Raw genomic sequence first — 23,659 nt, forward strand, 5'->3', positions numbered from 1 at the left:
ATGACCTGGGACAAGGCTCGCCTGTCGGGTCCGAGTGTCCTATGCAAATTGATGGGGCTAGGGGATTTTACCAGATTTCCTGGTTTGTCAAGCAGTTAAGGGCTGGAGGGGGACTGTGTCGAGGGATACTAGGAGGCCGGTGTCGGCTGGGTTATTGGTCCGTTTATGTTCAGTGTTGGAGGCGGTGTGTATTTCGGATTTTGAGGTCTGGTTGTTTCGGGCTGCGTTTAGTTTGGCTTTTTTCGGGGCCCTGTGGATAGGGGAATTGGTCAGCCGTAGTAGGCATGTGCCTGGGGGAGTTCTGTTAGAAGACGTGGAGTTTCGGTACGCGGGCTTATGCTTTTGCATTCGGCGGTCTAAGACTGATGTTTTGGGCAAAGGAGCTTGGGTTCCATAGGGGGCTCCCCCATTTGCCCAGTAGCAGCGGTGCGGGAATTTTTGTTGGTTCGCCCGGAGTCTGGGGGTCCGCTTTTGGTTCATCAGGGTCCTATCTTTCTCGTTTTCAGTTTGTGGGTGTTTTTCGTAAGGCACTCCTTCTGGATTGGGGCAGCCACGGAGGCTACCCTCGTGGGCAACATATCTTCATACATCACCAACACAGGAACAAATTAACCCCGTCCTTGCCGGCCACTCACCACTGTACACTCCAACACAGATGCTCACCTCCCCCCTCGTCCAAATCAAACTGACAGCTACCTTCTGCTGTCCCAAAACCAATGCTAACCACCAGCCGTCCATAAGCTCGGTGGGCACGTCCAATAAACACCAGAGGTCAGGGGAGGATTGAGCCTTCCTTCATACCATCATCCAACGCCACAAATAGAACAGGGAAGCCGTAGCCAAAAATATGCTGCTATCCCCAGGGTATCGTTGCTACAAAGTGACTTTTATTACTACGGGGACAATTTAATATAAATTTTACGCCATTAATACTAATCAGAGAAGGTGCAGAGCATACACCGGAGAAAAAACACCTTCCGGCGCAATGACCAAGAGGCACCACCTTCCGGCGCAATCACCAAGAAGCACCACCTTCCGGCGCAATGAAGCAATTGCAAGAAGTGCCGCCTTTCAGCGCAATCACCAAGAAGCGCCAAACGCAGACAGCAATGTCGCAAATTCACCCAAACAAGAAAAGGACAACCCTAACTTTGCATCTACAGACATCCCAATTATGGAGGTTAATACAGTGCGTGAAATTTAACATGCACGTCAAAGGCGTTCTGCTTGAGGCTTGGAACGAAGAACGACTATTAGGCCTGTCTCTAACATCTGCAATTTTTTCTTGGGCTGGCCTAATGGATATGATGTCATCAATGCAAAAACCATTTCCCATAAATAAGGATCCCTGCTGTGTGTGTATTCTGCGGCTAACGTCTAACGAGATAACAATCGGTAACGTCCTCTGCGATGACACATAAGAGTATTAAACATGAGCCAGGATCGACCGGCCACATATGGATACACCAGCAATGTGGACCATAGAACGTTCACAACTCTTTGAATCCATCCCAGATTCCAGATCATGCGGAAGACCACGTGGTACAGAAGAGAGGGACACTGGGTGCTGAGTTAACCAGGTGCCCATTCTATTCCACTCTCCTTCAGATCGGGGAAAAAAGCCAAAGGGAATGCCACCCAACACCTGAACCTCCTTTCCGAGAGCGACCTATCAGTTCTCAAACACCATCCAGTCCCAGGCTGAGCTCTCTCGCCCCCAGGTGCTCTTTAGAGATCCAGGACTGCTCTGCATGGCTGTAGTTTTATTGTTGGCTAAATTACTCTTGTTACTGGATGACGTCCTTGTCTATAACCTACTGAGTGACAAACTCACCATCTGACCTGAGCCACGAGGAAGGTAGGGCACCCACTGATCAAGTGAATGCACATCTTGGCCAGCTGATGCTTTTTATGTCACAAAACAAATCATTTTGCCGTCTACATTGTGTTTTTTTGTCTGAAGCCACGGGGTGCTTCCAAACGTTTGGAGCAGCTTCTAAATGTGTCCCATTTCTTCAATTTTCTGCGTAAGGCTTTCTCAGGGGTATTGATTGTCGCTGTCTGTCCGTGCTCTGTCCTATATCGGCTATAAATCCTTTTCTAATTTAATTATTCTACGGCCCTTCAGCCACGCTTCTTGGAATTTGATTTTCAGCCCATGATTTGAAATGAGAGCAGAACGCATTATGGAAAACTCTGCGCTGCGGTGGTTCCCCGTAACTCATTCCAAGGACTTTCAGGTCATTTTCACTCCTAGCATCGGAAATCAGTCTGACAGAGAACACAGCCACGGGGTACGCGCAGGCTCCACGGGCCACCGGGTATATGGACATTCCACGGTGCTTAGTACGAGCACAGGCAGCGGGTCCGCGGGCACCGTGGCAGCGGGTGGGTCCACGGGCGGGCAGCGGGTCTTTATAATATAAAGACACAGATATGCAGATATAAAGTTATAATATAAAGACGCGGATATAAAGTTATAAAATAAAGACGCAGATCTGCAGATATAAAGTTATAATATAAAGACGCGGATATAAAGCTATAATATAAAATTATAATATAAAGATACAGATATAAAGTTATAATATAAAGACGCAGATCTACAGATATAACGTTATAATATAAAGACGGAGATATAAAGCTATAATATAAAGATACAGATATAAAGTTATAATATAAAGATGCAGATCTACAGATATAAAGTTATAATATAAAGATGCAGATCTGCAGATATAAAGTTATAATATAAAGACGCAGATATGCAGATATAAAGTAATAATATAAAGACGCAGATATGCAGATATAAAGTTATAATATACAGTTATAAAGACGCAGATATAAAGTTATAATATAAAGACGCAGATATGCAGATATAAAGTTATAATATAAAGACACAGATATAAAGTTATAATATAAAGACGCAGATCTGCAGATATAAAGTTATAATATACAGTTATAATATAAAGGCGCAGATAAAGTTATAATATAAAGACGCAGATATGCAAATTTAAAGTTATAATATAAAGACGCAGATCTGCAGATATAAAGTTATAATATAAAAACACAGATATGCAGATATAAAGTTATAATATAAAGACGGAGATATAAAGCTATAATATAAAGTTATAATATAAAGATACAGATAAAAAGTTATAATATAAAGATGCAGATCTGCAGATATAAAGTAATAATATAAAGACGCAGATATAAAGCTATAATATAAAATTATAATAGAAAGATACAGATATAAAGTTATAATATAAAGACGCAGATCTACAGATATAACGTTATAATATAAAGACGGAGATATAAAGCTATAATATAAAATTATAATATAAAGATACAGATATAAAGTTATAATATAAAGACGCAGATCTACAGATATAACGTTATAATATAAAGACGGAGATATAAAGCTATAATATAAAATTATAATATAAAGATACAGATATAAAGTTATAATATAAAGATGCAGATCTACAGATATAAAGTTATAATATAAAGACGCAGATATGCAGATATAAAGTTATAATATACAGTTATAAAGACGCAGATATAAAGTTATAATATAAAGACGCAGATATGCAGATATAAAGTTATAATATAAAGACACAGATATAAAGTTATAATATAAAGACGCAGATCTGCAGATATAAAGTTATAATATACAGTTATAATATAAAGGCGCAGATATAAAGTTATAATATAAAGACGCAGATCTGCAGATATAAAGTTATAATATAAAGACGGAGATATAAAGCTATAATATAAAGTTATAATATAAAGATACAGATATAAAGTTATAATATAAAGATGCAGATCTGCAGATATAAAGTAATAATATGAAGACGCAGATCTGCAGATATAAAGTTATAATATAAAGACGCAGATATAAAGTTATAATATAAAGACGCAGATCTGCAGATTTAAAGTTATAATATAAAGACACAGATATGCAGATATAAAGTTATAATATAAAGATCTGCAGATATAAAGTAATAATATAAAGACGCAGATCTGCAGATATAAAGTTATAATATACAGTTATAATATAAAGACGCAGATATAAAGTTATAATATAAATACGCAGATCTGCAGATATAAAGTTATAATATAAAGATACAGATATGCAGATATAAAGTTATAATATAAAGACACAGATATGCAGATATAAAGTTATAATATAAAGATGCAGATCTACAGATATAAAGTAATAATATAAAGACGCAGATCTGCAGATATAAAGTTATAATATACAGTTATAATATAAAGACGCAGATAAAGTTATAATATAAAGACGCAGATATAAAGTAATAATATAAAGACGCAGATCTGCAGATATAAAGTTATAATATACAGTTATAATATAAAGACGCAGATCTGCAGATATAAAGTTATAATATACAGTTATAATATAAAGACGCAGATCTGCAGATATAAAGTTATAATATAAAGACGCAGATCTGCAGATATAAAGTTATCATATAAAGATACAGATATGCAGATATAAAGCTATAATATAAAGACACAGATCTGCAGATATAAAGTTATAATATAAAGACGCAGATATAAAGTTATAATATAAAGATACAGATATGCAGATATAAGGTTACGATATAAAGAGCCAAATCCAGTGAAAGTAACGCGTGGCCGAGCCAACTACCCACAGCCATTAATATCACATTTGTTGCACGAAGTCAGAATTATCCGGGTAATTAAACACGGAACGTCCAGTACACGGCAGAGAACCGAGGGGCATCTAGGGGCGTACGAGAGGATTTAACTAACACATAGCAAACAAAAATGGCAGACAATATATACAACGTATCAGCACCAAGAACTTGGAACGATCAGCTTTACACACATGAGAGGGTAACCGGCACGCCGCGGCCCAGCGAGCGAATCAAAGAGTAAACGGCGCTACAGTATTAACCCTCTGTGTGCCACAGCGGCGCTCGGCCCATCGCAAGGTAAAGACAATCGTATTGTTAAAGACATATAAGCGAGCGGCAAACATCTCAGATGCTACATCACAACAGCATAAAACACAGGGTTTAACCCTTTCGGCCCAGTTTGTATTTTTAAAAAAAAAACTATTTATTGATAAATAAAACCACATGCTTGTCTTGTAAACAAGCCACTTACCGGCCCTCCGTGTCCTTACTGTAACAGTTCAGCCGGAGTCCAAACAATCCCTCCATGGGGTAGATTTTGGTGTAATAATCCAGACCCCAGAGCTCCGCCGATCTGCAACCAATATTATATTCCAGGGCCTTGGCCTGTTGCTTGATTGAGCAGATAATTCCCCAATTCACCCCAAACAGGCTTTTCGGGGGGGAAGAAAGTTGACAGCAGCCCCCCACGCAAACTTGTGGGGTCTTTTGGGTTTCCATTTCTTAATAGAAAGAGTGGATTAAGCGGCAACATCAAAGCAGCTCTTTGGAAATCACTGAACAGCCCAGCAGTCCTGACCCAGGTGGATCACTCAGGACCGGCCTCTACCTGCAAGATCCACCTCCATTCCTACCAGGAGATCCTGACAGCCTGCGGGGGGCAGACCTCGCAGTAACAATACGTGAATAAACCGTGATATTCATCGGAGGACAGCTACAGGAGCTGTAACAGGGCACCTACAGCATGGAGAGGGGCAATAATAATCATTATTATGTGAACGATGTATAACGGGGCAATATCTGCACTTTATGCTATAAGATTGGACTATAGTATGTGCTATACAAAGTTTCAGACATGGCGTCTGTTCATCCTCACCCCAGCCTCAGGGGGCACCGGAAAATTAATGGGGTTCATTCTCAACCAACATATTCAATGATGCAACATTTTTTCAAAGAAATTATTGTATCGATAACAATAATAATAATAGCAATACTAATAATAATAATCATAAAATATAACAATAATATTATTAATAACAATAATAATAGTAATAATAATAATAGATGCTGGAATGTATTAGGGATGTAACACTTTGTGTAATAATGTATCAACGTCCTGATTACTCGTGCTGCATTTTATTATAGCTGAATCGTTACAATTCTCCAAAATGTTATGCTCAATGCTTGGTGGATGAGCTCAGTAAATCGCCCCAACACATGTATTTGTAGCTGACCACTGTGCAGTAAGATAAGTACTTTCATCCAAAGTAACCCCCATTACCCCTTCACAGTAACTGAAGTGCTTTCGTGTTAAAGACGACGATACATTTCTCCGGCAGCACATCGACTGTTTGCTGTCCTTTGTGCTTAATATAATTGGATATATAATAATATATAATATCATATAATAACGGTTTAATATCAGGGAAGCACATGCTTCATCCGTGGCTACAGCAGAATCTTTGTGTTTAATATAATTGGTGTGCCGGATCGTCCTGTGCCCCAGACTGGAAACATCCACCCGTCAGCTCCTTCCCTCTCCCAGTCAGCGGACGCGCTGTGGCTGTCCGAAGAAAGCAGTCACAGACCAGGACTTCCCTCAATCATGAGACAGGACTTCATGCTTTGAGGTCAAAACAGAACTTTCTTTATTACAAACACACAGAACTTATATACAATCTCCATTCACTGTGCACCGAACCCAACCTCCAATCCCATCAGTATACAGGGGATGTATCCCCCCCTGTAGTGCGGGTGCCGTCTGGGCAGACAGGGCTGTGCTGGCTGATTAAGAGCGCCAGCCAGATTATAGGATCGTCTCTTTGAAGGGCGGCGCTGCAGCCACATTCAAACAGGGTACAAATAAATATAATAGTACTGGTGGCGCAAGTCTTAGGTGTGTTCCTGGCCCCTGGTTCTAATCTCTGTGATTCTTGTATAACGTATGATTTTATGTTTTTGGAGTAGGTCAATTTGAGTATATGTGGATGGGACGAGGGCAGCCGTTCAGCCGTGAGCGTGGCACGTGTGTTAGGTGTATCACTCGCCATGCGTGAGGCTCCTGGTTTTCTAATCCCTGTGAGGCCTGCATGTAAGTCTGGATGTTTGTGAAATTATGTTTTTCAAGTGGGTGTATTTGTATTATCGATGAGCTGCTTCATTCCATCTTGAGGGTGGCACGTGTGGTACGTGTATCACACACTGTGCCGTGAGCTCCTGGTTCAAACCCCAGGAAGTCCTACAACTAGAGCCATTAAGTTATGTTTTTAGACTCTGTGAATTTGAGTATAAGTATTACGGACGAGCAAATTTAGTCTGCCACAAGGGTGGCACAGGTGTCAAGTGTACTTACTTACCAAGCAGTTTGGTTTCTGGTTCTAATCCCCGTGAGGCCTGGCAAGCAGTTGAGGTGCGGTGTGTAAGGTGTATGAGTATGATCAGTGGTGTGCAGGTCAGGATGATTGGGGGTTAGAGCCAGTCGGTAGTACACAACACCTTTTACGCTTTTTTCTATAAATGCTTAAAAAAATAATGATAATACAGCAGCGCGCATTTTTTTTTTCAGTGTAAGACTGCTGTACGCACAGAGATATTGTCAGCGGCTGTACTGAGCCACACAGAAGCGAGCCATCAGCGCATCATCTCATAGGCAACACACCGAACCTTCAAGCGAAACCAGGCTAGGACCGCAGCATCGAGTAGGCCTTCAAACCACCGGATGGCCGGATGCTCCACAAGGAGCTACAGGGAATCGAAACAGGCGCAACATATGGCAGGCAGGGCACCTGACCATCACGCCATCGGAAGGTTGGAGGCTCTCTGTCGCCATGAACATATGACGCCTGCGTGTGATGCACCAATACACATAACATCTAACATAATGCACACAATCTAAAAGGTGCACTACCTATCGCAGACAAGATCAAGGGCTCATGACTCCTGCATGCCAACTTTAAATTGAATTCATGTATAAGAGTATACAGTTATGTAGGTTTCAACCAGCAAAACTGTGTATTGGAGATAATACACCAAACCATTAGGTGCAGTAATAGTGCAGTTTCTGAAGCTGTGCTCTTGATAATTTTTGTGGTCTGCTCCCCATTCCTCTTTAGGAGAGGGTCACAAGAACACATATCGGTGGGTGAAGGCTGTTTAGTTTTCTTTGGATCTCTCGGCGGTGATGAAGCTGTCCAGCAGGCCTCCTTGGAGCTCTGAATCGCTTAGATGTTTTTTTTCTCTTTCTGCTCTTGACCTGGTCCAGGATGAAGAGCGGAGATACCCGGGCCGAGGCAGCGGGGGCAACTGCAGACCTGAAAATCAATATGCCGAGAGGCTTGGCGTGATCCACAGCCTTTAACATAGACTACAAAAGAACATATATACAAAGGCTAATCTTATTCCAAAGCCAATACATTTGCTCATGTACAGTGAATGTTGTACATTGTACAGAGGGACAATGAGTAATGTTATACTTGGACTTCTGTCCATAATTTAAACTTGGCCTGAGATGAATGACATATAAATCAAACATGCTGCCCGCCACTGCCCCCCCCCATAAGACATGCCAATGGTGTACGCAGCATCCCAAACTGCTTCGTACATTCCACGTAAGAATCAACTCTGCACTAAGATTGGGGTGCACTAACCCTGGGGTGGACTAATGTGTCATGGATTCTGATTTATTTTTCTTACCTAGAGGAGGCTCGTTCTGTTGATTCTCATCGTCTGAGTCTGCAAAAACTTCGACCAGTTCTTGGTCAGACATATCTGTGAGTTCGGTCAGGTCTAAGAGGTCAAAATGCACTTCAAGAGATGAGACACTGCTAAGGGGCTCTGTGTCAAGAGGGGGGAAAAAACAAAATATCTTGGAGAAGATCTCCTGAGATTCGCTTTAAAGAACTGTAAGGTCTGATAATTATTATTAGCTGTTTTATATAGCACCATCATATTCAGCAGCCATGTACAATGGGTAAACCCTGACATAACAAGTAGTAAACAACAAAACAAAAGCCAAGGAGGGCTCTGCTCAAACAAGCTTACAATCCAGGATAGAGGTACTTACGCCTTCTCTCTGTGACCTGCAAGAGACCGGACACGGGCACCAGGACCCCCGACTCCTCGTCTGCTGTACCCGCTTGCTGAGGCTCCTCCACAGTTACCTCTGTAGAAGCAGCGGGGTGGGAGCCGCTACTGCCCCCCACCTCTCTGCTGCGCTCTTCAAGGACTAGAAGACATGAATTACAGGCATCTTGAATGAATACCAGAAAATTTCACTTTTTCTGAGGTCAGATCCTGCAAAGTAACCCTGGACCAGGCACCGGAGAGACACCGGGGACGCTGCGCTGAGTTGTGGTTTGAGAAATATGGTTATGTTTTTATAGAATCCTAACATGAAGTTCTGTGTTCTGACTGTGCGACCGCCGGATTGGTAGGAAACCTGTCCGGAAAGGGTTAAACAGGGCCCAAGCAATAACAATGGGTGACGTAGCTGACAGGTAGATAGGGGGGTGCTGGGTGCCCGTACACGTGTATGACACGGCAACATAACAACAGAATCTGAAACATGCAAACATCAGGCAGGAGTTGGCTGCCATGTTTACAACCCAGAGATCATCATCTCTGTAAAGTGCGCTGACTACACACCCCCACACCATGTGACACCAAGTGGGCGGATCCCAGAGACAAAGGAAGAAGATTCCCGGAAGAAATGAAATCTGGAAGAATTCGGATCACAATTTCCTGAAACATCAGGGGGTTTAATACATAGAGATTCCTGCAGATTATGTTACTTTGGAATTATGTTTAATCCCTGTTTAAAACTTTTTGTATGTTCTCTGTCTCTTGGTGGTGGCAGAGAATAAAGTTTTGGGGTCGTAGGTTGAACAGGTTTGGGGTTAAGGTGTAGCCCTGCGGGGAGAGCAGTGAGTGACCCTGCTGGCTGGTTTTTCCCATTAACCCTTCCACATCCACGTTCCCCCTTAACATCACATTGAGCGCCAGCAGGCAGGTGGTAGTTCGTCCTATTGCGTTTGGGGCTTCTGTGACACCACTCGAGTTAGCCGGACCACAGACTTGGCTGGGTTAACCGCCTAAATGGCTATAACTCCAGGCTATGGACACTCTATCTGAGGAATGAGCAGCAGTGTCCCTCCAGCTGTTGGGAAACCACAATCCCTTAATACTGTACAAGCCAGTGGTATGGGATATGTGGGTCACCAACAGCTGAAGGACTAACTTCACTCCTTCACCCCCCCTCACCCAAATGGCCTCTCATGTCAACAGCTCCTACACAACATGTCCCAGCAAATAAACTGTAAGACAGCTAGAATACTTAGGTCACGTCAATTGTCTTATTTTTATGACCTCTCAAGTTCTTCTTGACCAGACGGGCTACAGTTCCTTTCATTCAATTGAATGACACCAGCAATAACCAATAAATCCAGCTACAGACCAAAATCGCAAGCCTCTGTCACCGTCTGCCACAATCTTATACATGACCTCTCTGCTCAGGGAATTATCGGTGAAGACTGGATGGACCGTGATTAACCAATAGAGGGCAAAATGCTTTATTTCACAGGAACTCAAAAGGTTAATACAGCATAAGAATATTTTATGACATCCCAATGTTGTAGACCAACGGCATTGACGTGTTGGCACCTGTGACGGTATATTATCATAATGCTGTAGCAACCTATTCTGCAGCACTGCAGAAAATGCAGGCGATCTGCAATTTGCCTCCGCACACGCAGCGAGAAGACAAGAAAGCTACACTGTGTCTCATCTTCTGTTACTGTAACGTCCCGAGAAGATTGTCCCGTGTTCCTTTCCTACTCTACACACAGATGAGCGCGCCTACGTTCGTCCTAGAGAAGACACTCGTGATTAGATGAAGAGACTTGATGTCTTTAAAGGGTTGCGGCAATAATCTTAATTGTCTTGCAGATGTTTCTCCCTTGTAACTATACTGAGGGATGTGCTGGTGTTCTACAAAATAAATACAGTGTAGTAATAATGCTGTATTACTGAATTCTAGATGGCATTGACATATTGATGTAATGGACAGATCTGGTAAAAGTGAACCACGCAGGACATGCTATCCTTTGTGATTGGTCCATTTCTTGCACCCAGAATGTTCCTTGAAACATATGGCCCAAGTTCTAGAATGTGTGTGTGGTTTCCCTGTATCTGGCCGCTCCCTGACTATGGCGCACTAATACGGCGATCCTCACTTCCATCTTTGTTCCCTATGGAGCAGGGTTGTCACTCAAGACACGCCAGGCGATAGAAACGTCTCCCTCCGGGGGCAACATGTGACCGCTTTTGGCTCAGTTTGCGAGCGCGTATTAATTGGGCCTCTGCTGTCACTTACCCAGGGGATGCGTTCATCAAGCTTTCCTGTTAGTATCTAAAGTCTGACTGCAGTCGCTATACCGCTGTGTCTGTTTCTTTAATGTACATGGCCTACTTCCGGAGATTATATAATAGTCTGACACATGGAGACACATGTTCATGGTCCTTTGACAGCCAGTTTATGAACCTTATTTCATCCCCTGTGCTCTCCTCTTGTGGCTCAGCTAATGTGAACAGGCTCTGCTCCCGGGATTAACGAAAAGGCTTATAGCGATCTACAAACTTCTACTACGTGCCTGGGGGGTTTCTGTCTGGCTGTCACAGCGTGTCTGATTGTTATTGTCACCCATCTATTTTATGGCTTTTAACGAATGACCTCTGTTAAATTGCAAGAGGCAGCTTTCTACAGAAAGATTTGCCTTTCATTTGCAGGAGATCAAATGCTATTATCCGCTTGTACATCACTTTACTTGCTTTACTTTAATAGAGGTGATTCTCCATTCCCTCACCTGACTGCAGGCCAAATAACAAAAGACTCCAAAGTTGTTAGATTTTTGGCAAATCATTAGATACCAAGAGCCTTTGGATAATTAGTTATTTGCAGCATCGACAGTAAATTTATAAAGGCTTAAAACAGGATAATTTAAAGAGATTATGTGTGTGTGTTGACGCGCACATTTCCCCTTTTTCTATTTAGTCGTACGTGTTGAATTGAATGATGGGCCACCGTTAGGGTCCTATCCCTGGTGGGGCACAAATCCACTTTGAGAATAATATATAAATGATGCCTGTAACCTGTCAGCAACCAGGTGTCTCCAAAATCTGCTCCCTTTCCTTTAACCTATTACATCTGGGCTTTTAGTTCAAATAAAAACCTTGCTAAACCCACCCTTTCCAACAGGACGAGGATCGGACTCTTAGAACTAATTATATAATCAGACGAGAAAATGGCATGCAGACCGGATGATTTACAGAAGCTGTAAGGACGTGGTCACGTGACACCACTTCCAAATTCTGCAGCAAGTGGGTTTGTGGCATCTCTGCATTATTTCCTAAAAGTAAGACAATGGTCCTCACGATGCACAGGTCTACATCACAATTCCTTGCTGACCTTCTCAGTAGTGGCAAACTTAGTGTGTGTGTGTGTGTGTGTGTGTGTGTGATGCGGCACTGGTTGCCTGCAAAGTAGAACATTTGAAGTCGGCACACATCTGTCCCTATCCTACCCAATGAACAATGAAAACATGTTGCAGAACTTGCATCAGCGATCCTAAAAAGTAAAGGAGCAGACCTGGGGCCTCCGCTCAACCCATGGTCAAAGACTTACCTGGGGTAGCAGGCCCTTGCTGTGCCTCCATCCAGATGGTAGACCAGAAGCTGCCTCCTCCTTCAGCTGAGCAGGAAGAGAGCAGGCAGAGGGCAGCAGCAGATACTGCCTCCTCCCAGCAGCAAGCAGCAGGATGGGGAATCTGCGGCACAGACACACATCCCCAGCCGTAGAGCTCCAGTGATAAGTGAGCTTTGCATGGAAAATGAGCAGACAGAGGCAGCGAGAGACCGAGGGGTGGGACGAGAAAACGTGTGTGTAGGAGAACCTGGCAAGGAGCCCTGATCAGTGAGGTAGGGGGAAGGGACGTGGACTCCACCAAATCTGGATGCTGCATCACATAGCACAATGTACGTATGATCTCGCCACGCTCAGCACACATGCGGCACTGGAAAAGTATCCAGCATGTAGGTTACTGTGTATCCTGAGCACGTAGTCAATTGTATCCAGGTCTATAACGGCTAGAGCTGACGTAAAGCAAGATCTTTTAAAAAGGTGGTCAAAGGGACTGACGAAACGAGAACTGACAGACGAATCGGTACGGAGGGGCAGATAGTTCCAATAGATGAACGTGGGAGTTGTATTAGTGACAGATAATGCACGTTCTCTCTGAATAGGTAGTAAGCTTCTCTGAAGAAGTGGGTTTGGGGTTTTTAAGAGGGGAGGTGGAAGCTGGTGGTTAGATTTAAGCAAAGGCGGCCCCTTACATGTGTCCTTGTGGGTCCATGGGATCCAGGCAGCGCTATGCTGCTCCAAGACATGTTCTTTCTGGACAGATTCGTGGAGAAAGGGAATCACTTCTGCACCCCTCTTTCTCCATGAATCTATCTGCAGTTTTCTGATCTCTTGTGTACTTCCAGAAAAAGACAGTTCCCTGTTCCTCCAAACGCTTAGGTGCCTGGAACCACCACCTTTTCACTGAAGTGTACCAGGAGCAGAGGCTTACTTTGAAGAAAACAAGAAGGAGTGAAAGTAGCAGGCTCAAATAAAGCAAGGTTAGGTGACCACACAGTTAAATGCAAAGCTGCTCACACCTGGAAGGAAAGCTGATGAAAGGGAGTGAGTAAAGGAGTATGCATGCACGTGTGGATGTATGTGTGAGCATGGATGGTTAAGTGTGTGTGAGCATGAATGTATATGGGTACATTTGTCAGCATGGATGTGTATTTGTTTGTGTGAAAGAGAAAGTATGTGTGTTGGTGTGTAAGTGTGTGTAAAAATGATGAAGGTGCCAAATATAGGATCTGCGACGCTAGGTTCACAGAGAAGTCGATGAAGAAAGAAGATACAAGGAGAAAGGGATGAAGAAAGAAGACAAAGAGAGAGTGTGAGACTGAATGTATTAATCACGATAATACATAATTTGATATGGATGAGGTTGTGGTGGGCAGCATTTCATCATCGGTGGGCCCTGGGTGGAAGTGAGTCCCACAGATATGGGGCAGCATGAGTGAAGTGAAGAGGTGATAAATGGGGAGAGAGCTTGGGCCCACAGAAAGAGCGTAAGGAGGGGGATATTTTGTTATGACGGCAGAAAGTTACAGGAGAGCAGTATCACGGGGGCTCTGTGACGAGCTGTAAAACGTTGTCTATTATTTAGGATGAGCTAGAACAGTGGTCAGCTCTTAAATGGAAAAATGAAGAAACAGCTCATCAAACCGGTGTATTGCTACATAAAGTAATCTTTTTCTCCAGTAATAACGACCAAGCTACATTAGTTTTCGCTGTAATATTACCCCAGGAATTTATACTGATATATTTCATGAAAAAAAAGCATGTTTTGGCAGCATATCCTAAACCACTGAATTAACTATTTTATAACATTGTTCCACGGTGGATATAAGACTTCTATAAGACCTCAGAAGTGTTTTGCGTATCGCTAGCACTCCGACAGCTGGGGCAGAAGAAAGCAGTGATTTCCAGCTCTGTGCATTCAGACAGAGGACTGAAAAGGTACCCGAAAGGAGCAGAATTAGAAGTCTGCTCACACGGCGTGACACGCTCAGACTGCACAAGGAGAGGTGCGAGCTGCCAATTAATCACAGCACCTCACTTCCCGGCTGCTAGAGCTGCTTAACCTCTAAATTACCAAAGTACGCTAAAGTGCCACGCATCAAGGTAAAACCTCTTGCAGCATGGTGCTATAGCCCACTTTGGTCATTTATAGGTTAAGTGGTACTAGCCTCTTTGAGTTTTAGTCGCCGAGCTCTGTCGGCAATACTGTGAAAATCACAATGAGCCAAGCCACATGCAAAGGGCACCAACCTGGCACCGATGGGCCCTTTACTCTGTGCCATAGCACCTGCTTTGGCAGAGGTGGAGGCACCTTTTGACTTAGCTCCCCTGAATCTGTGCAGCATCATGTCCCATGAACCATAAAATGTTGTGGATTTTCCGTGACTGAAGCTATCTTTTCCACAATCTTGTCTACAACATGATCTTTAGGCAAAGCACCTCACTCGGGGTCTCATCCCCATGAAAAACAATCTGGAAAATTCAGTGCTTGGGGCTGTTACTGCGGAATATTCCCCGTTATCAACGGACTCTCCTATCCCCAAACAATCAGGGAATGTGATGGACAAGGTTATGCTGGGATGAAAGTACTTTGCGTGGCTTGATTGTGAATGAGTGTTAAGAGCCTATTTACCATAATTCTGTCTAATGGTTTTTGAGGTCGTGCTGTGGTATACATATCCCTCTCACTAGCACGTTATATTGAGAGCACAGAGACTTTCTTCTGCTTCAGATCTCTAAGCTTATACTGAGTGGCATCATGTGAGCTATAATTATGATTGTAATGGCAGAATAATTTACCTCGAGTACTAAGCACTACAAAGGACGTTTGCAGGGCATCGGTAAATGCGATAAGCCATAGCAGTTAGTCTTTACTCATCTTAGACTTCCAGCCTGCAGCGAGGCTGCGAACTCTTAGACTATCCCATGGGAGTCCAACCTGCGGCCCTCCAGCTGCTGCAGGACTACATCTCCCATGCTCCTCAGCCAGCCCCTTAGATGTAGGGAGATGTAGTCCTGCAGCAGCTGGAGGGCCGCAGGTTGGACACCCCTGGACTATGCCTTTCATTGCCTTGCACGGTAAAACTAGGGTGAACACCTTACATGACCTCTCCCTGAACTGTAAAATATAGGTGCAGTCTGCTCTCCTTACTTCGCAAAGACCCCTTCCCATCATTTACAGTTATCTGGCAAGACCATGAAGACCATACAAATTAAATTTTTCTTGGCTTTCTATTAAATGTAAAACTATTAAATGTACCCATAGTATCTATAAACACATACCTTCTCAGCTGCACACTTTGGATCATTCTAGTGGAGGTCCTACACCGCTGGTTTACCAACAAGCATCTTTTGTGGCCGAGGCACAGCAGAGTACTGGATGCTATTCGAGTTCCTGGAAGAAAAGCCGTCATGTGAATTAAAACACTATAGCTCCATAAAAACATCTTCCAATATCTTCCACCACCTGCTTACAGATTTTTTTTTATATGTTTTGACTGTGAGGAGATCTGAGAAGAAAACCTGAGATAACTTCTGCAGCACAACGTAGAGCTGGATCATAAGTTTGTACCGGTCTGGCAACTTTTCAGATGCTAGGGAACCTCCAAAAAGAAAACCATAATTCCCAGCCCAGCCACAATCATAAGGATGGTAGTTTCTTAACATCTGGCGTGTTACCATGTTCTCCTGTCACACGGTTTGTGAATAAACTACTAATATCAAAAATAAGGAGACATGCAGAACCACGTTACAGAAGAAAAAGTTGCATTATTAATCTGTGTCTGATACAACACCAGCCTCAAAGAAGCCAACAGACTCAAATGTGTAATTAAAGGGGAAATTGGCTGATGAAAAGCCAAATGACTTATTTATAAGAGCAGAGAGCAGTTAAAAATAGAGAAATGTCATATGCGTTGGTGGCTGTTAGGTGTCACTTTCAAAGAAAGCCGTGAGACCTCATGACCAGTTGTTATATGGCACGTTTCGCTAAAAAAAAATCCCCATAAAACCCAGCAAGGTTCATATTTAATCGTAAACAATCAACAGATCAGAGATGCAGGGTGATGCGATTAACGCGATCTACAAAATAATGTGATGATTTGGAAGCGGCAGATGCTCCCTGTGTGTTAACTACCGTGGAACGTGTTCATTTGTCACTCTTTGTACTGTAGAGAATAATTAGGCACACATTGGAACCGCAGTCAAAGTGTTCTATAAATAAAGGTGTCTGCAAATCTATTGATTACACAGAGCTGTACAAACTCGGCGGTCATTAGAAATCATGTATATATTTCTATTTTCTTGCAAGGCAGTGGTTAATTAATCTGGACAAATGTGGGGTGTCTAGAACTCTTCAGCACAGCTTTCTCTATACCAGGGGCATCCAACCTGCGGCCCTCCAGCTGCTGCAGGACTACATCTCCCATACTCCTCAGCCAGCCCCTTAGCTGAAAGAGCATTATGGGAGATGTAGTCCTGCAGCAGCTGGAGGGCCACAGGTTGGACGCCCCTGCTCTATACCTTCTCTCTGCTCCTACATTTGGTATCCTTTACATTATTTGTTTTGTTTTTCCTACACCACCCTATCTTATAACAGCTGGCAAAGCCTGTAGCGGATCCTATTTCCCTCCCAACTGCCTCCCAGAACCGCCTGATGGTTATTCAGGAATACCATAGACAAGCGACATACTCTACCTTTGTATTCAAACTGTGCCGGATTTTCCAGTGATCTTGGAACGCAGCCAGACATTCCTTCAGCAGCTGATGGCTCTCCTATGATCCTTGGAGAAAAGAAGAGAGAGATTAAGATGCGGTTACCTAGCCTCGTATCTCTGCTCTTGCTATTTTTATATGATAGATATATATAGGTATAACATATAGTTGCAATCAGAATTATTCAACCCTCCCCATTGCAAAGCTGGTTTATTGTCAAAACGTACGTTCATCTGTTTGCAATAAACAAATCAAACATAAGCTTTTTAGGTTTGCGGGCTGCAACCCCCTTCTTTAAATCCCACCAGAAATTCTCTATGGGGTTCAAGTCAGGAGGCTGTGATGGCTCTTGGAGAATCTCCCAGCCTTGGTGGAATTTGAGGTATGCCTGGGATTATTGTCCGGTTGGAAGGTCCAGCGACATTTTCTCCTAGGATTTCCTGATACTTCAATGAATGCATCTTGCCTTCCATACATAGGTTTCCAGTGCCAGAGCATCCAAAGCAGCCCCCAGAGCATCACCGAGCCACCGCCATGCTTAACTTAAAGTTCTTTTCAGAGTAGGCTTCATTCTTCTTCCTCCTCCAGACGATACATCGGGCCGAAACGTTCCAAATTTGTTTTATTGATACAGAATCCCCAAACTTCTGTGGCTTATTTATCTGAGTTTGAGAATATTGGAGCCAACTTTCCTCGTGCTTTTGGGTCAGGAGTGGTGTACGTCTTGGAGTTCTTGCGTGGAAACCTTCTGCATTCACGGGCGGCTCGTGGAGACGTTTGCCAGCCGTCTGGAGGAAAAACGCTGTTATAAACTGTTTTCATGCAGATTAGAAAGGCCATTTTTGGGGACACTTATGTTTCGGGTGATGCAATTCACCGAGAACATTGAAAGTGTTTTTCTTTAGACAATACAATAAACACATTCTGTTTTATATACACATTATCGGGGCGTTTAGGGCTGTGGAACCCTGCGATACCTTCATACCCAGGGTATCGCCTGGAATAGAGGGGCATCAGGCACACAGAGAGTATGATAGAAACCAATAATGTGAGTGCGGATCAGACCCATGAGGCCTTCTAGTCTGCCTGTTTTCCCTATCCCCGTGCATGTTTACATTCACTTACTGTGTTACCCTCACCACTTCTGCTAGGAGGCTGCTCCATGTATCTACCACCCTCTTAGTAAAGTAAAACTCCCTTACATTCCTTTTAAGCCTCTGACTCTTTAATGTTAGATAATGGTCTGCTGACCCCCTCCTGTCAGCCTGCTTTCTATAGGGAAACGGAGTTGGGTAAGGCCATCTCATGCATCCATTTCTCGTATATTTAATAAACTTGCCTGCCGTCAGGCTTCACAATTATTATCTATCCTCGGCAAAACCACGTGTGCCCTGCCCCAGGGGCTTCGGTCTCGTTGCTGGGTGACGCGGGTTGTGTATTGTTGCTAAGAGCAACGCCCCGTGCCGCACCCGGAAGTGCTCACGAGAATCTCGCGCGACTCCCTCTCGGTTGCTAGGTGACCGTGTAACCTTGCATCGGTGGAAAGCAGCCGGGGCCAACATGGTGAGATCGGGGGGTCCGACCGGGTTATGAACTTACACGGAAGCGTAGGCAGCAATTGCGGCCTAGGGAAGGATGCTGAATAAAAACTTATTTGCCTAAGATGCGGCCTTTGCTACAAAAAAGATTTTAATCGCCAAAAACTAACATCCACCCGCCTTCTCGTGGATCTTTTATATAGTAGAAGCCGGCTTGAGCTTACAGAGGGCCGGGCTGCAGCTTCTTATTATAATGGGTGAAGAGAAAGCCTGTCCCACCATGCTGTACATTCCCGAAACGTGTAGAACTAGATTATACCCAGCTAAATATATAACTATCTGTCCCCAATACTTCTCCGGCAGCCACCCAAAAAGAAGAAAGGAAGCAAGAAAAAGTCTGCTAAAGGAAAGAAAACCCCGGGGGTCGTAGATGGGGTGGCCACAGGAGAAATGACCAAAGAGCAGGTAAGCGGCGTGCTGCTGACAGACAGCGCTGGCGAGGGGTACGCCGGGATCTCCCCCGATGCTCAAACATCACAGCCTTCTCTTTCAGAGCGTTGGTTACCATCGATGATGTATTTCCATATTATGTAGGATTCAGTTTTGTATACTAAACAGGGTTGTAACTCGGCACTCGTATCTATAGCTTCCCACTGGATTTAACTAGCTAGCTACTAGTTAGATAACTCCCCAGCATCTCACCCCGTGTTAGCAGATAATTATATTCATGGGTTGAAGAGGATGCGCCTGATCATCCTTACTGTCCATTAATGTCTTAATAAGCTAAATGTTTTTATTTTTGCCTACCCTGTGTAATCGCGCCCTGCGATTGTCCTACCAGTTGGAGGAGCACATCGTACGGCTGAGGGAGGAACTCGATCGGGAACGGGAGGAGCGCAACTACTTCCAACTGGAGAGAGATAAGATCCACACCTTCTGGGAGATCACCCGCCGGCAGCTCGATGAGAAGAAATCCGAGCTACGGAACAAAGACCGTGAAATGGAGGAGGCGGAGGAGAGGCACCAGGTGGAAATTAAAGTGAGTTTGGCTTTTACACAATAAGTAGTTCGTAGAGTTTGATAAACACCTTGCACCGGCTGAAGTGCAAGCCCATGAATTGATGTTATATTTGTCTGTTCCACCTTGACACCATTTTTTGTGAGACTGGCCTATACCAGGTTGAGAACAGGATATTAAAACATTAACATTTAATAGACTGCAGTTTCATTGCCAATTAAGTTACAGAGATGAACCTAGAATGAAGGAATCACAGAATACTAACCGTAAATGACCGTTATAGGGAACAATACAATTGATTGGAGGCAGGAAGGATATTTAGTTTGCTCCTGTTTTTCCCTAACCTTTCTTCCTGTGTATTTAGGTGTATAAGCAGAAGGTGAAGCATTTGTTGTATGAGCATCAGAACAACATCTCCGAGCTAAAGGCAGAAGGCAGCGTAGCCATCAAGCTGGCACAGAAGGATCATCACTCGCAGGAGGCCACACTTCGGAAAGACATGCGCGGATTGAGGGTCGAGCTCAAAGAACAGGAACTGGCCAATGAAATGGTGGTGAAGAACCTGAAGATGGTGAGCAAAGCAACTTGTTATATCTCATGGCTCTTTCACTCAGCAACCACACTTCCCTGTGATTCAATTCTACTTCCATTATCTAAGGAATATATAAAGTTGTCTTCATGTTCCAGTGCAGGCTGGTCAGTAATAAGGAAATGTGCTTTAGTACAGATCTTGGAAATCAGTTAGCAATATGGGTTATTTTATAATCAACCCCAAGTGTCACAGCAAAATAGAATGTAAGCTCTGTTATCTGGTAAACCACGGTGAGAACATGAAAATGAACAAATTATCAAAATGATAAACATATTTCACCCTTTACTTACCGTTTCCAAAATGTCTCTCCTGTAAGACTTGTGACTTTCTGCATTGCTGTTTTTAGCATTGGTTTTCACTTGTGTACTTTTTCTCATCAGAAACAAGACGAAGAGATCACACGTTTAAGGAACGACTTTGAAAGACAAGTACGAGGTGTGTGTTCTGCCTCTGTTCGGAAGGCAGTCAAAATGGTTTTAAATGCCATGATGAGGGTTGCCAGGGTTACAGTATAGCCATTAATATGCAGTTACAAGCAATTTGGTCATTTAGTTTCTAATTTTACACCATCGAGTCACACTGAATTCAAAGCATCACAACCAGACACCTTTCATGTTATTTTATTCAATAGCTTTGCATGATTGGGATGTTACAGTATTAATAAGTATGGCAGCCCATAAATTACAATAAAGAATGCTAAAAATTAGCCACGAAATTAATTTGATCATTTGGATTAATTGTATACCTTTCAGAAATTGAGACCAAATATGAAAAGAAGATGAACATTTTACGTGATGAGCTGGAGCTGCGCAGGAAGACAGAGATCCACGAGATAGAAGAGCGAAAAAATGGACAGATCAACACCTTAATGAAAAACCACGAGAAGGCCTTCAGTGACATTAAGAACTACTACAATGACATCACACTCAATAACCTGGCATTGATCAATTCACTTAAGGTAACCAACCACCAGCAAACGCATTTAGGGTAGGCAACCATCCACAATTGGCCAAGTGTAATGGCTAAAGATTCTGCCCATCATTTAGACTGAAAACATAATATTGAAATGTATCTGTTCACTGAGAAGTAATACAGATGAATATTTACATAAAAATAAAAGGGCAGATTGTTTCTATGTATAAGGGTTGATAGTTAGCAATAAAAATAAACTAGCAGATATTCTGTTGAACACAAAATTCCAAAATTTTATATTTATAGGAGCAGATGGAAGAGATGAAGAAGAAGGAAGACCGTCTGGGGAAGGAAATGGCGGACCTACAGCTGCAGAATCGTCGTCTTACAGAGCCTCTGCAAAAGGCGCGTGAAGAGGTGGCAGATCTCCAGAAACAGCTGGCCAACTACGAGAAAGACAAGACAGCTCTGGCTGTGAGTGTTACGGTTTGGTCTGTGCAAGGGCAGCAAACTATCTCTTTCTCCTATTAAGGATTAACAACCCCTAGACAACGTTTCAGCACAGGTCCTAAGCTGCCTGTCATGTGTCAGTGGGAGCTGTCACGTAACATGTAGGCTCAAAATAAAGAAGCAAAGGCTCAGCACTCAAATGATAAGGTGAGTATTTCACACAGGCAACGTTTTGACGCACAGGTCTTTCGTTGAAACGTTGCCTGTGTGAAATAAACTCACCTTATCATTTGAGTGCTGAGCCTTTGCTTCTTTATTTTGGATTTATTGAGGGACTTGGTGGTACCCTTGCTCGTGCACCATTTTACTGCTGAGTGCTGCATTCCAACCTTTTTGTGTAACATGTAGGCTAACTTTTTACTGTGATATTTTATTTTTTCAGAGTACAAAGACACGCCTGAAGCAGACGGAGAAAGAGCTAAACCAAGAGAAATGGGAGCACGAGGTGTTAGAGCAAAGGTTTGAAAAGGTGAATGGTTTGGTGATTTATGGAGTCTACTCAGTAAATGAGTGCAATGTTCCTGTGCCATATTAAACAGCTGTCAATTCTCTAATCAACATGTCCATACCTTGATTTGTCTGCACAGCTACAAGAGGAGCGCGATGAACTCTACACGAAATTCACAGCCGCCATCCACGAAGTTCAGCAAAAGAGCAGCTTCAAGAACCTTTTACTGGAACGGAAGTTGACAGCGCTGGGAGAAACACTGGAGAAAAAGGAGGCCCAACTAAATGAGGTGCTTGCCGCATCCAACCTGGACCCCATGGCACTCAGCGTAGTCACGCGCAAGCTGGAGGTATAAAAATATATACCGTTTGATGGGGTAAATTGAATTGACCGGCTTCAACGATGTCCCATCTGTAAAATCTACTTTGGTTTTCTTCTAGGATGTACTCGATACAAAGAACAACGCCATTAAGGATCTACAGTACGAGCTGGCAAGAGTGTGCAAGGTGAGAATGCCAGGGTTAGAAGTCTGTTGTCTACCTGTACTCACACAACACAAACACGGCACTGACCTCTCTTCCCCCGCTGTCTCCCAGTCTCACAATGACCTCCTGCGGACGTACGAAGCGAAGATGCGAGCTTTTGGCATTCCTCTGGATGAGTTTGGATTTAAACCGCTGGAGAACCTGGCAGCTGGGCAGAGATTGGGCCAGGGCCCTGCTGGGCTGGTTGCTGCTACAACGTAAAGCCCTCCCTATTATACTGCTCAATAAATTGCGTATTTTTCTGTGTAGAGGGCTTTTGTATCATATCGAGTACCTTGATGCGTTTTAGTATCTGCAGGATGTTTGGTCCTATATGTGGGGTGAGAAGCTTTTCAAACTTTTTGAAAAGAATTGTATTTATGGGGATGCACCTTTTATAATACCAATATAGTAAATCCTAAAAAAAAAAAAAAAAAAAAAGTATTTTGCTGTAATGCACCCCGCCGCCTCGACCCGACACTCTGCACACATTGCTCTTCACCACCTAGATGCAACATACTCTGCACTACACAGCAATTTACAACCAATAGTCTGCCACTTTTGGTGCACAAGCTGTGCACCAATTGCTCCGACACTATCTAGGCCCATTACACAGACTGCCCATGTCCTAGACCCAACACATTTAACACGTACTCACGACATGCTTTGCAGGCCATGTCCTACATCCCAACATGCTATAGATTTAGCTTGCTTGTTATCCCCTTTCCACAACACTCTATAAAAACGCATAACACGCTCTACTCCCCGACTATAGCTGCCAAAATGCATCAAGCTCTACCCTCCCCAACCCTCAATCAT

At 43.3% G+C, this 23,659-nt stretch overlaps 2 protein-coding genes across 2 annotated transcripts; one reads left to right on the top strand and one right to left on the bottom strand.

Annotated features, from left to right (window-relative positions):
- Window positions 1–8,045: 8,045 nt before the first annotated feature.
- LOC149299175 (dysbindin domain-containing protein 1-like) lies at window positions 8,046–12,601 on the bottom strand. Its single transcript, XM_089486616.1, has 4 exons — window positions 12,571–12,601; window positions 8,956–9,108; window positions 8,586–8,726; window positions 8,046–8,203 (listed from the first exon to the last, which is right to left on the bottom strand). Exons 1-4 carry the CDS (start codon window positions 12,599–12,601, stop codon window positions 8,046–8,048), a joined length of 483 nt encoding a protein of 160 aa, XP_089342742.1.
- Window positions 12,602–19,205: 6,604 nt separating this feature from the next.
- On the top strand, window positions 19,206–23,062 carry LOC149299176 (dynein regulatory complex subunit 4-like). Its single transcript, XM_089486515.1, has 10 exons — window positions 19,206–19,301; window positions 19,678–19,875; window positions 20,219–20,425; window positions 20,827–20,881; window positions 21,199–21,404; window positions 21,665–21,832; window positions 22,251–22,337; window positions 22,456–22,665; window positions 22,757–22,822; window positions 22,913–23,062. Exons 1-10 carry the CDS (start codon window positions 19,287–19,289, stop codon window positions 23,060–23,062), a joined length of 1,362 nt encoding a protein of 453 aa, XP_089342641.1. The 5' UTR covers window positions 19,206–19,286.
- Window positions 23,063–23,659: the final 597 nt, after the last annotated feature.

Source organism: Sceloporus occidentalis, unplaced genomic scaffold (genome assembly GCF_023333645.1).
Source record: "Sceloporus occidentalis isolate IW3139 unplaced genomic scaffold, rSceOcc1.0.p SCAF_29, whole genome shotgun sequence".
In the NCBI taxonomy this organism is placed as follows: domain Eukaryota; kingdom Metazoa; phylum Chordata; class Lepidosauria; order Squamata; family Phrynosomatidae; genus Sceloporus; species Sceloporus occidentalis.